We start from the raw sequence: 14,236 nt of genomic DNA on the forward strand, positions 1-14,236 counted from the left end.
GGTCCCAGTTAGTAACTTGGTTATACATGGTGTCATGAAGCTTGCAACCAATTGCAACTCTGGAGCCACAGGGAATGCTGGGAATAACACTTTCAAGAATTGACTAAAACCTTGTGCCTCCCAGGGCTATCTGCTTGTCTGTGACTGATTTACATACCAAACACTCACTGCTGTGAGTACTGGCTAGCTGGAAGCTTCACAGATTTCCATACTGGGGTTCAGGGTTTCATTGCTACCTCTTGCAGGGGCTTTCAGAGCACTGGACTTTTATTCCACCTGCTGGGGTACAGCAGTCAGGTCTGGGAAATCCTCCCCCAGGCCCCCACCCCCACCCCCACCAAGTTTTGTCACTCTTTGGTCCAAGGATTAACTGAAGTTAGTTGGTTATCAACTGATTTACCAATGATGCTAACCCCCTGTGGGTTGGACTCCTGCTGTTTACAATTTTTTTTCATGGAGTACAAAGAAGATCAAGACCCTAAAGTCTACAATAAGCCCAGAAAATACTCCCACACCTCAGAGCAGTCAAAGGAGCATGTTAGAGATGTGTTTCATTTTCTAAAGTATGTTATATGCACTTACAAGCATAGACGTGGGCATATGCATACTGTGCTGGTGCCCATGCAGGTTGACATCAGCTGTTTCCCTTTCCTGACTCACCACCAGTTCATATTTAAATCTGATTGGCTAGTCTTTCCCCAGGAGGTTACAGGCCAACACAGTCAGCTGTTACATGGGGTCCTGGAGTACAGGGTATCAGATCTCATGTTTGCACGGTCACCTCCGTCACTGGCTGAGGCATCTCCCTAGCCTCACGTGTTTAATCTCATTGCTGGCCTCTGGCTTGCCTTAATCCAGCTTTACAACACGTTTTCCTCAAGGTAAACTTTTATGAAGACCATCTGACTTCCTACATTACCTTGGGGGTTAACCTGCCAAAGTGGTTGGCTGACACAGAAATGCAATCCAAATACATTATTTCCCTCTTCTTTCAGGGTTCATGGTGTGGCTGACCGCTCTTACTGTGCAATACAGGTGTAACCAGAGGCATTTCCTGCATGGATGTCAGGGCTCTAATCAAGCTTTATTTATAACACATGCACAACTTGTCTTGTTGTGATGGGCCTAAAAGGATCCAGGAGCAGAAGTCTCTGGGTAATTGTGACTTCGGAAATAACAAAAGGAAGGAAATCATAATACAAAACAGAAAAAGAAAGAAAATCAAAAGAAAAAAAACAAAAAGGAAAGGAAAATACTTTGAAGGCGCTTTTTCCATAGGAAAAAAATATTTTATTTTTTTAAGAACAAATTCATTTTGAAACAGACGTGGAATGTGACTGCTCGGATCTCATTTCTGGGGCTTAACTGTCATGTGGAACTAAAGCAGATTAAAAAAACCTATGACAGGCTATTAAAATAAAACAAAGAAAAAAATATTTATAACTCAAGCATAATACTGTGTTACTTACAAATTGGACAACGAAATTAAATAAATATTCATGGTACATAATTACGGCACAAATATGCAGCAATTTGGCAACCTTTTATACCTTTTTTTTTTCCTCATTACAGTGCAAAGGGGATGACACTGCCGTTAAACAAGCTGTAGCTAAATACATTGCAAAATTCAGATTTTATACAAAACATCTTGCTTAGACTTTATAAAAAACCAACATTGCTCTATGTACACAATCTGGGTAAGAAAAGCCATTACTGTCTTGTTTTCATGTGTATTTTTATTAAAAAGGTGAATAAGGCTACTGTAACACCCGAATCCATAGACGGTAAGATCTGAACCTATTTACAGCGTCTTCACTTAAAACATGGTGGTGCAAGCTCCGAAGTCAGGCGACTAGGGATGATAATACAAGCAAGGCATTTACAGTAACTTTCCAAAGCTGAACCAACTCCAAATAAGGGGACAGTTGGTAGATTGTCATTTTCTGCACCAGACACAAAACAGACGCACAGGACACTTCTCAATGGGTTGCAGGTAACTCAACTCTTCATCAATTCATCTGATTCTTCACAGTTTAGCATAGAACCAAAACGTAGCCAACCGGTGACACAGACATTTGATTTCATTAAAATCAGACGGTTTCCCATGTCTCCCCTCCTCGTCCCTCTCCCCCTTCCTAGAACTAACTTTGATGGCTTACAAGAAAATCTTGTATGAATGCACAGGAGAGGTTGGGGTGATGGAAAGAATTACATATGTACTGTGGTTGATCGCCATGGCAACCCTCCACAGAAATATGATATAGATATATATAATATATATTGGAGATATATATTATACATATATGTACACACATGTACCACACACCCACTCATACACACACACATCGAACCAACATCGTTTTCAGGTTTGGGAAGTAGGGAATAATTTCTGTGACAACTCATTTTTGCAGGTACTCACTGGAGGTCTGAGAACCTTCAAACGCTGTCGTTAGAATTTTTTTTTCCTCCCAATTCAGAAAGCAAAATGTTACCATAGTAACAGGACTCTGTTAAAGATGTCTATTTTGCATAGCACTTAAAAAAAAAAAAAGGAAAGCTTCCTGCTTCCTGTTATTCTCTGGAAGGGCAGGGATAGGGATAGGAGAGGAGGGACCCACAGCTAAACAGTCAACTGTAACCCCCTCAGTGTGACCTGCTAAATTCTAGAGAACACTTCAGCCCATAAGGCAAGGGAAAACCCAACACAGAAAATAAAGGCCAGCACATCTCACTGTCTAACCTGGGGCGCCGGTCACATCAGTTTCCTGGGGTTTGGGGGGCTGGCACTCCTAGTCTACGGTTCCTCGAGATTTCCACAGGACCTTGTTATGTTTGCTGTTTGCTCTCATTATTGATATTTTCCTTGTTATTGGTACTTTTGGGGAATAGCTATCCAATCTTTTACTTTTTAAAGAACTAAAGCACTGGGATCGCTTGGATCACCACTACCAATGAACTCCAAATCTCCTGGTGTGTATTGTGTGTAATCTTAAAATATATATTAGTAAAAAAATCTTTCATTTTATATCCCTTGTGTTCTATACACCTATTATAAATATGTCCTATCTTCCTCCTTCCCTTCCACATCATAACTTACTTCCATCTTAAGGACTCTAAGAGGTGGGCCATGTGTGCTTTGCTTTGACATAGAGCCTGGGTATAGCCTTGGAGCCCAGACAGCACGGCCATCAACCAAAAACCAACGTGTAAGGCTCAGTCGGGGAGGGGGAAGGGGGCACTTATGGGGACTGGGGATCTGACCTACCTTTTCCTAATGAGAATTCTCTAATAACCTCAGTGGTGATGGACTTACAGCCTGTTTGACCTTTGGCTTTTCAACTTCTAGGTCAGATTTGGCTCTCTGCTCTTCTCCTAAATGCTTTCCCTGTGTTTTTAATAAAATGTGGTAATATAGCAGCTGAGTCTGCTTAAAACATCTCCCAAAGCAGACGACTCTCCCACAGCTCCACGGCTGCTCTTTTTATTGCCAGTACCTCAACAGTCCTGCTCCGGCACTTTACCAGAAGCTTGCCCTCTCCCTCCGTGCTAGCTGGTCCTTCCACCACAATGGCCCCTTTGTTCCCCTGTAGGAGAGGGCTTTGATTCCCTGCTGCATAGCTGTGTGGTAGTGAGCGACTTGGCTCCCCACCACTCACCAGTCAGTCATCTCCCACCTGTCTCTGTCCTCTCAGAAAAACTAAAGCACTATCTATTGTTTCCTTCTTGTGTCCCTACTATGATCCAGGGGCAGCAGCCTTGACCTGCGGTGGCAGCCAGCACCTTCTCACTCCTCCACACCTCCATGCTTCCCGGCTGACCCAGCCTCCAGGCAAGCAGGGTTCTGTACCTAATACCCATCTAATCTGATCTTGGTGTAAAAGGGTGGAGTTGGGACTATGTGGTGAGCGTCCCGTAATGATGCAAAACGTGGAGTGAGGGGTCTGGGGAGGTGCTGCAGAGCCCTGGCAAGAGAAGGAGTGAGTGAGTGAGTGAGGACTAAACACTAGAGATCTTTGAAAACCTTACTGAACCCGAGGTCCGAGTGATAAGTCCAGTGTGCACGGCAGGAAACGTGGAGGCCGGGGCCGACCTGGTGCGCAACCTTCTAAGATGCTGCTGTGCCATCCATAGCCTACCGTGTCCTCCCCGGGCTCTGCAGAGGCCTGAGTAGCGGCTGGGTGCATGGCTTGGAGGTCCGCGTGGGGACGTGGCAGTCCAAGTGGGAATCTCCTAGCAGTCTTCCAGCTTCCGGGGAGGGTCTGTGGTCCCCAGGGTCGAAAAGCTACAGACTACAAAACTGTCCAGATCCAGGCTCTTCCAGGAGGCATCCTGTCCCCGCAGCCAGGCTCAGGCAGTCCCTGCGTGCCCAAGAACAAGGTGCAAGTTCCCTTGGGAGGCGCAGGTCTCAGGCCTCAGACCTTGTAGTAAATGTTGGCAGGACTCTGTGGGGGCATCTCCTGCACGATGTACACCGGATGCCCATAGTCCCCGCTGACCTTCTCATAGTGCGGGCAGAAGACGCTGTCTGCAGTCCTTAGCGGTATGATAACGTCACTGGGCTCCGAGCCATTGTTGTTACCACCTCGCTTGGGCGTGGCCAGTGTGCTGAGAGACAGCGTGGTCGTGTGCTGTGGAGAGTGTTTGCGGTGTCTCCTGCGGTACTTGAGCAGCAGCACCACCAAAGTGATGATGATGACGATGAAGATGATGCATCCTGATGCAATCCCTGCGAATAAGGCCACTTCGGAACCCAGGAGATTGTTCCCGGAATGCCCCGCACTGTTGCCATCGGTGCTAGAACCTGCCCAGGAGCAAGAAGAGCCGGTTACCACAGTCCTGGGTCTGTCCTGTTGCTTGCAGAACCCTTGAAATATGTTAATTAAGCGTGTCCAATGCTCAACCCTCAGGGCAAACTTGACAGACAGGGCAAAGGAGCCTCAAGGTCCAAAGCTCATACAATCCCCAACTGCTTCCTCGTCTGTGTCACGTGCAGCAGAATGGCAAGACAGACAGACAGGCCTGGGCCGCCCTAGCCTCCGCACTTCATGGTAATGCACCAGGCCGGGCTGGAAGAAAGGCACATGCAGCTACTCCAGAGCACAGCACAGCCCTGCCCTGGTCTGCTCTTCCCTCATGCTAGAAACCTGGTGTTATATGCGTCTTCAAATGCCCGCCTTCCACAGAGAGCCCTGCCTACCAGCAGAGATGCGCCAGAGAGGAAGGAGTGATGGGACCCGGGAAAGGCTTCAACTCATAACTCGGTTGTATTATTTGATTTACACTTACAATATATTTGGAAGGCAGCAGACGCTCTGGCACCGAACAGACTGCTAACCCAAATGTTAGCACTAAAGAATTGCCTGGCACCATTATACTATCCATTTATCAATTTGTCACAAGAATTTGACACATCTTGTCATAGAAAGTTAGAGAGAGAGGGGGGAAAATTTCCTTTCTTGACTCTTGGAAAGAGACAGAATATTACCATAAATCCAAATTCTTATCACCTCCAAACCAGCACAAGGATCCCTAGTGCAAAAGTGCTGATGTGTGTGTGTGTGTGTGTGTGTGTGCCAGCTATTCCGTACAATAGCATCAGCACACTGAAGCAGGGCTGTTGAGAAAATGAGCCTATTTTACAGAGCATGGTGTACTTTGGTCAGTGGGCCCTTTAATATTTTATCTTTACACACAGAATGTGAAAAACATTAAGAACAGCCACCTGGAAGGTATGCCATTAGGCGGCGATTTCTAAGATTCAGAAAAGAATCGTTGAGGCTCTTTGTGGATTAGATGTAATTAGACAGGGATTAGGGCACAAATTATATATACATTAAATCAGCTTTGGGATGGTGTCGGCGGTGAGCAGGAGACAGCATCAGCCAATGAAAACCCATCTGGTGGAGCATCACTGGTAACTGACACATCTGGTGAGCTCTGTTATCGTAACTGTAAGACTTTGATGGGGATAAATTAGTCTGTCTTACTGGCCAAGTTAATACTGGCCTGCTGAATGCAGCTCACAGGCACCACGCCTGTAGTGAATCCCACCAGTGCAGAAGTGCTCTGAGGATTCTCCACCTCTCTGGGGTCTAACAAATGCACCCCCACAGACTCACACACATATAACCACACTACCGTACCTGGATTTGGCTTCACAAAGGGACTTGTTGTTGAACTTCTCCCATTTGTACCAGCTTCTAGCTCTGGGCGTCTTGTTGGATCATGATTCCTGGTTGATCCAGCAGAACTTGCATCTATATGAAGAACGAGTGATTAATCATGGCACAGACATCTGACTATAGCTAGCTTCAGAGCTGCACAGATATCTCAAGAGGCATGAATAGCAACGAACATAAGACTCTTTATGCAAAGCACTGTGAAATACAAGAATATAATCTTCCTTTTTAATCAGAACAGTTATCCTAGTTATTTCGGAGGTTTAGATTGGGAGGCCATCTGTGGAAACTATAGGGATCCTTGCATTTGGCAGTCAAAGCATTGCAGATGACATTTCAATTTAACTGAGCAAGTTGATTGACTACTATACCGGTTTCTAATTAGAAGAATAATTCTTTCTTCCTGCACAATAGGTTATTCTACATGAAAACACGGCTCTTTGGTTGTCCGGATTTGAAAATGAAACAAAGCTGCAGAACCACTGTTTACATACTGGATACTCTGATTTTTCAATCAAAGAGGTGTTCTGCATTGTAAGGAGAAACATGCATTTCTGTGGTAACAGAGATACTCTGTCTTGCTGACCTGAACCTTTAGAGAGATCTCCAATAAGAAAAGCTGAGCATATCTATTGTCTTGGGGGATATTCTGCCAGTGGTTCAAAGTGCAGAGAAGGGTCTGCCTTCAAAACTAAAAAGAGGGGTGACAGTGAGCATCACCTGGTGCCACACTAGCTGGGGATACACCAGGTCACAGTGGCTTCACAAAGAAGCAGATGATCTTTACCTTGTCCAACTTTCATGAGGATCTTCATGGCTCTTGTCTGGCACACCCCTCCCTCCTGGTTATCCAGGCCCTCCAAAGACCCATTTGATGTAGCTGATTAAAAATAAAATGGACAAAACAAAAAAATAAAGAAAAATCAGGAAATCAATAGGCAAGATTACATGAACATGAAATGTCTGAAACCAATTTGAAAAATAAGAATTCACTCTTTGTCACAAGTTCTCTGAATGTATGGAATGCTGAAAGCCAAAAAGAAACAGAAACAGAAATGAAGGGAAATGGATCCTGGAATCATTGTTGCATCCTCTGTATGCTACCTGCTTCTAAATGTGCTTAAACACTCCCTCCCGTACACATCTGATTTCGTATTGCTCTACAGGTAAAAAGGACAGCATGCTCCAAATGCCCACGGACTGAGAGGGGGCCACACCAGAAAGCACAAAAGAGCGAACCCGGTAATTTCGAAACTCGGCAATCATCTCCCAACACCTGCTTCCTCCACTCCAGACTTCCTGCTTCAAGAACAATTAACTTGATGCTCTCTGCTTGTCAAGCGTCCAAGTTCTGCAAACACTGGCAGGGAAGCCTTCTCACACCCCCTCGCTCCTTTCTCCAGCCTGAAATGTACTGAAGAACCATCCTAGAACTCAGGTCTTCCAAGTCTGCCTCCTCACTGCGTAAATGCCAGCAAGCACCTGTTATCCGCAACCCCCATGAGCCTCTTCAGCCAGGCTTTCTGCTGGAGAAAGCTCTAGCTGGACAGAGGGCTAGCATACTCCCTTCCCTGTCCGGGCCCTGTGACAACTTGGCTACAACCAGGTGAGGGAACCACCTTGTCCCACATTCGCCAAGTGGATTCCCTTTCCACCTTAACAGTGAGGGGCCAGAGGAAAGACTTCCGTTCTACCACTGTCTTTCTGTCTTTCTAAGCAGCCATGTTCTACCTCTACTCGTAGCTATTTGTCCTTAGGCCTGTGAAATCTCTAAATGGCTTTGTAACTAAAGCTGTAAAGAGATGGGCTGTCAATCCATGTAATGAGGAGCAGGCTTTCAATTACAGTTCAAGTTTGAGTAGGAAGAGAGGGTGGAATGCGCTGGACACTGCTTCCCCTTGAGTTCAAGGGGCAAGGAACAGAAGTGTTTCATATACACGTCTGTAACTTCAATCACCTTCCACTTTGGCTATCAAAGTCCTGTCTACAAACACCACACTCAGAGAATGAAAACCGGACAGGTGTGCTTGCAACTCCTTGATTTGGCTGTTTCGGCTTTTCCAAGAGTATCATCATCACCTAACAATTCCAAATGCCTCCAGAGCAAAAGTTCGCACTTACTGGGTAATTGAAAAAAAGTACACACAAATTTCCTTCTGTGTTCTAGAATTATCGACTTCTATGCTCATATTTTCCCTAAAAGCAACCTTTTCTGCGAATAAGTATCTTGCGCTTAACTGAGAATGAGCCTAAGTCAGCTCTCACAATTGCAATTCATTCTTCTGCTGTTGCTGACACTTAAGTTTTTCCTGGGAAAATACCTAATAGTAGCCATAAGAACTTTGTTGGGGAGTTGCAGTAAGCTACACAGTATCTATTCACTCGCAGACTGCAGAGAAAACAAAATATCGGTCTAGAGAGAATGGTTCTGAGCATCTAAAAAGGGCCTTTGTTGTTATTGTTACTATTTTCCTATTCTTTCTCTTTCCCTTCTGCAAAAACAGTAGCTCAGCCTCAGAGCCTCTCTCCTAAGGCTTCTCACAATGTGTGTGGGCTCCTCTGAGCGCTGTTTCTAAAGTGATCTAGGGCAATGCTGAATCTTCAATTATTGATTAGAGTTCTTTCATGCCATTTCTTGGGAGACAGGATAAGTCTCCACAGAGAAAAAAAAGTAGAAAAGTGATCTGGTTTGTTAAATCACCTATCAAATGTCTAGTTTGCTTAATTGGAGGAGAATGCCAAGTTGTAGACTTACAAATACATAAGGTGCTTCATGCTAAAGTGTCTCCTATTGAAAGTTAAATAAACAATTTTTCTTTTCTTGCTAAAAGTCTCAACACCCATCTGACAAAGGACAGTAATAACTAAAAGCTAAGCAGGGGGGAGGGAGGAGTACTGGGGCAGGGAGGACTACAGGGTGGAGGAGTACAGGGAACAGGAAGGACTACTGAGGGGGAGGAGTACAGGGTCAGGAAGGACTACTAGGGAGAGGACTACAGAGGGAGAAGAGTACAGGGGATGGAGCGGACTATAGCGGCAGGGAAGACTACAGGGGATAAGGGAGGATTACTGGGGGCAGAGAGGAATACAGAGGGAGAAGACTACAGGGGATGGGGAGGACTATAGGGGCAAGGAGGACTACAGGAAGGGGGAGAACTACAGGAGCAGGGAGGATTACAAGCAGTCAAGAAGGATAGTGAGTGTGGGGTATATGGGGGGAAGGTGAACTAGAGGGGAGGCAGGGAAGATAACAGACCTCTTTGGTTTAATCTTGATGGGAAAAATCAGTTTCAGATCAAGAAAAAGACTGAATACCAGAAAGAAGGCAGGCAAGGAACCTCCACCACCTGCAAGTGCCTGTACCTTCAGGGCCACTGATGAATTCCAAGCACAGAAGGGGAGAATAAACACTTTTAAATTTGCAGGTCAGTGCCTCTTCTAAATCAGAACATCTGGGCTGAGTTCCCCAGATTTACCCCAAAAGATGAACAAACCATCCCCCCACCCCCCAGTTGTAAGGATCTCTAAAGAAATTCAAATCAAATTTCAGTCTGTGCCTTAGAAGCTAGAGACCACAGAAGTATGGGAGAGAGGTTGTGTAAAATGGGAACCACTTCACAGCTTTAAAAGCTGAAACTTTTTTCCCCTTGATTAACCAGAGAGAGAGAGAGAGAGAGAGAGAGAGAGAGAGAGAGAGAGAGAGAGAGAGAGAGAGAATAGAAATGGGGGGTTGGGGAGGGGTGGAGCCTTTTAAGTTAACTTAGGACTTATGAAAGTCGGAAGTCGAGCCTGGGAAGAACTCATGATCAACTGTTGTTAAATGAGTGAATTGTATGGTACAGTTCCACATGCCTCTACAAAAGGTCATGGTCACAGGGAAGTGTGAGGTCTAATTCTGATGTCATCTTGATAGGATCAGGAACTGTGTAGGGCACTTGTGACTCTTGTGTCTTTGAGCGTGTCAGATTCTCCTCCCAGACAGAGATCCCTGAGGTGTCCTATACGTGTGTGAGTGGACTATTCAGTGCCTGGGGTGGGGTCCCTGACAGGATGATGAGCACAATGAGAAATCCAGCTGAGGCCAGGGCCTCTCATTACCTCCAGACCCTCTAGAGGTGAGCAAGCAGTTTCATCCTTCAAATGGCATGGGACTGTCTGTTCGTATCCCCATAAACTGCAAGCCATATTAGTTACTTCGGTTGCTAGACTGCCATCTGACAACGTGTCACGGAAAATTCATTTTCAGATGTTCCTACCAACAGAAATCTTTGAGTGTAACACAGTAATAAAAGCCTTATTTATATGAGATATAAGCCTTAGATCTGCTATAAGTGTGATTTTCTACATGTCCCCAAGAGTTAGAATAATTCTAAGTCTAGTGGGCCTGCCCCTACAAGAATGATGGCCCTGTGTTCCTGGCTATGAGCTACTGAAGCACATCACAAGATTAGTGTTCTGATGTCCCTTATCCTCACCCCCATCGACCTGGAACCTAGAAGCTTTAAAAGGCTCAGCACTGATTTTGAAGCACAAGAAAATTGCTAATACTTGGCAATAAAATCTATTTCCATTTCACTAGATAGTTTCACGACTATTTATAGCTTTCATTTGAATGTCCCTGGGAATTTTTAACTTAAAGAGTAAAAATAAACGTTACTTCATTATGCTTAGTTTTCCTTTGTATCAATCCACCAGCATTATCTAATGTGGCCATAATCATTGTATTACCAAATGGATAAAATCACATCTAATCACCAAGGGACAGGAAAAATAACATTGTTATATCCAAGCTTTTATTTAGTGCCTAGACATTTTTCTACCCTGGCCTAGTTGGGAGGAAAATAGACTTTAGAAGATTGAAAATTACTTGAAAACTTTATCCAGTTGGGAGGTGGGCCGAATAAAGATACTTGGGCATTTTATAGCTAGCTGGTTTTTAAAAGCCCTTGATTTTTGGGTCTAACTCAGAGCATCACTACGCCTTCCTGTCTCCTCTGGAAGGAGCAAAGACCACTGCTCAGCAGAAAAGCACCCTGAACTGGGCACAGTTTCCATGTCTGTAATCCTGGCCATCAGAAGGCTAAGACATGAGGATTGAGGGTTTGAGGCCAGTGCAGGAAACATAAGAAGACTCAGTCTCAAAACATAAAAAACAACAAACCAACTCTACAGAGTTTGAGATGCCTGAGTTCCCAATTATCTGCAGATCTTCTGGGCAGTGATGCTTGCTATACGAGCACACAGAGTGCTAGAGAGGTGAGAGCTGGTAAATAGACCACACAGAGAAAAAGATGCCTGAGTCTTGGACCATCCCCACAGAGATGAGTACTGCATGTCAGTGTGTCTCTGTGTGGATGTATCTGCTCTGCTCCAAAGCCAAGCTACAGCTGTAGGTGTAGTAAGTCCAGTAGAAAAGAGTGAGATCCTCAGATGGAGGGTTAGATAGCTCACATGTGGGCCTTGATCTCAAAGAGACATTCTATGATCCAGGACAATCCCATTAAAGGACACATCTTTGGGTCCTATGGGAAAAATAGTATATGAATGGGTGTTCACACTATGGAGAGCTGGTCACACTATTTCAAGTGGCCAAGAGGGACTTGTAGATTGGCAGACATTTGAAAGTAAATATGTAAACTAATCAAAGCAAGTTCACCAAAGAGAGACATGATGATCATGAAGTCAGGAAAACTACAGAGACTGTGTCCTTACATAGGGCTGACCTTGACGATTTGATTAGCTAACGGTCAGCATTTTATAAGAATCTCTGTCAACACCAATTCTATCTGTACTGCCCTTGTCCGCTCACTCTATACCACATGCGAACTACAATTTCTTGGGTGAGACTTTCTACTTGCCCCTCTCCCAAGTTCAGCACAGGCATCTGAAAAAACTAGCAGGGGCCTAACTGGCAAACTGAAAAAGCATCACCCAGAGAGACACAAGACTTTAATGTCACCCCAACACATAGACCCAGACTGCTGCATCCTCCTGCCAGGGTCACATCTCTGAGTGCCAACAAAATAAAACAAAAGCATGAGACATATAAGTCGAGAAACACAGATGCTGGACAAGATGCAGTTATTTAATGTCAACGCATAAGCTGGGGAAGCTAAGCTCTTTCTACTTAGTCCAGTATCAGTTTAAATTCCAAAAAAAGACAATACGGATTCAGAGTATATACCACAGAGACAGGATTCAGTCTTTAGAGCCCAAGTTAATGCATTTTCATGGCTCGGTTAGCAAGGTCATTCTCTGAAATAACTGACACAGAAGGAGAAAAAGTCCTAAACACAGAACTAATAATGTCCAGGAAAAGCCAAAAATCAATGCCTGTTTTTAAAAAGGACAATGAGACAATGTCTGAAACAAACATCAGTTAAAAGCACTGGGAAGAAGAGGAACTTTTCTTTTCTTTTCTCTTTCTTTCTTTCTTTCTTTCTTTCTTTCTTTCTTTCTTTCTTTCTTTCTTTCTTTCTTTCTTTCTTTCTTTCTTTCTTTCTTTCTTTCTTTCTACTATGTTTTCCACTGTGGCTGCTGAGGGAAAATGTGGAATGTATCTCCTTGATTTCCAAAGAGATAACAGGAATCTGGCTAAACAGGAGGAGTCCAGCCATCCTTGTCTCAGAGTATCTCATTCCGTCATACCAAGCCTTGACCTTGAGCAGAAGCACCATGCACAGTCCCTCAAAGTGCCCCATGAAGAAACAAGAACACAAAGCAAAACATCTTCAAAGAGAAACATTCATTTGACCAAAACACAAAAAACACACACACAATAAGAAAGCACACAGTGTGGCTCTGTGCTGGGCTTCCACTCCCACTTGACGAACTTTCTTAGCAGGTAGGAAACTGTCCAGCCCTAAACATCATACACCAGCAGGGACGGAAGACATGCGTGTTTCTCATCCCAGGGAACACACGCCCAACTCATGGGAAGAATCAATTGCTCCCATCAAAACTGTGTCATTGTTACTGTATTTCAAAATCTCCAATCACACATAGAGAAAAACTGGCTCAGCAGCTTCCACAACATATGACACAATCTCTTGGCTTGTGCACTGGGCAAAATGAGTTGGAAAAAGCCAACCCAAAAAGTCAAAAGTTAGGCATCCCCTCTTCTCTTCCAGCATTAAGGAATGATGACTGAAGCTGTGCATTAAGTGCAAATAGATAGGGTTTCCTGTGTGTGTTTGGAGTGTTGTCTTGATTTTATTGTCTGAGCACTCTATATAAACTATGATGGGATAGTTCACTGACAGTTCAGAAACAGAAGTCTTTAAAAATGTACCCACTTGGACATGTCTTCTAGCAAGCTGTTCTTATGTGAATGTACACTGGAAAGACTTTAATGGCCATCAGTTGCTTGGCCATTTTCAGGAGCTGAGGACATTACACAGTCCTGTGTGCAAGAGTCAGCCTAGTAAACAAGGCTTGGACCCCCAAGGGGTAACAATCAGTTGGGAGAACAGCTGCAATATCTAATTATGAGAGCCATAGCTGAAACTATAATTTATCACAGGTTACTCCTAAAACCTTCCAACCACGGAAAACTATACGAAGATTAAGTATGTGCCTATTCTGGATGAGTCAGTTACCTTTGATAAGTAGTCCTCAAAAGAGAACGGTTCACAAAAGAGGAAACAGGAATACATAGCAGACATATGCGTTGTGCCCCATGTATCTATATCGCATGTGCGAGAATGTGTGCGTCCGCCCACATGTGCATGTGTGTGTGCATATATACATATATGAAAGTACATCAAGAAAACAGGTTGAGGGCCAGGCAACACAAGCCTTTAATACCAGCACTCAGGAGGCAGAAACTGACAGATCTCTGTGAGTTAGCCTGGTCTACATGGTGACTTTTAGGCTAGTCTGTGCTATGGGCTGAGAAAGAAGTCTCAATGCTCAGTACCCAAAACCTTTCAGACTGTGGAATCTTCTGGAATTTTGGATGTTTGTATAGAGTTGTCAGCACCAAAAGTTTTGGATTTGGGGCTTTGAGTTTCAGGCCAGGGCTACTCAGCCTGCACCATCTCGGCCCCGGACACTAT

At 44.4% G+C, this 14,236-nt stretch overlaps 1 protein-coding gene across 1 annotated transcript in view; it reads right to left on the reverse strand.

Annotated features, from left to right (window-relative positions):
- Positions 1-2,536: 2,536 nt before the first annotated feature.
- The window catches only part of Efnb2 (ephrin B2), a 42,103-nt gene continuing 30,403 nt past the window's right edge, over positions 2,537-14,236 (reverse strand). Inside the window, exons 3-5 of the mRNA XM_052162273.1 lie at positions 6,967-7,059; positions 6,144-6,257; positions 2,537-4,801 (exon numbers count right to left, since the gene is read on the reverse strand). Coding sequence (XP_052018233.1) covers positions 4,413-4,801; positions 6,144-6,257; positions 6,967-7,059 — 596 coding nt within the window. The 3' untranslated portion in view covers positions 2,537-4,412. The remainder of the gene's footprint in view (positions 4,802-6,143; positions 6,258-6,966; positions 7,060-14,236) is intronic.

Source organism: Apodemus sylvaticus, chromosome 18 (genome assembly GCF_947179515.1).
Source record: "Apodemus sylvaticus chromosome 18, mApoSyl1.1, whole genome shotgun sequence".
Lineage (NCBI taxonomy): Eukaryota > Metazoa > Chordata > Mammalia > Rodentia > Muridae > Apodemus > Apodemus sylvaticus.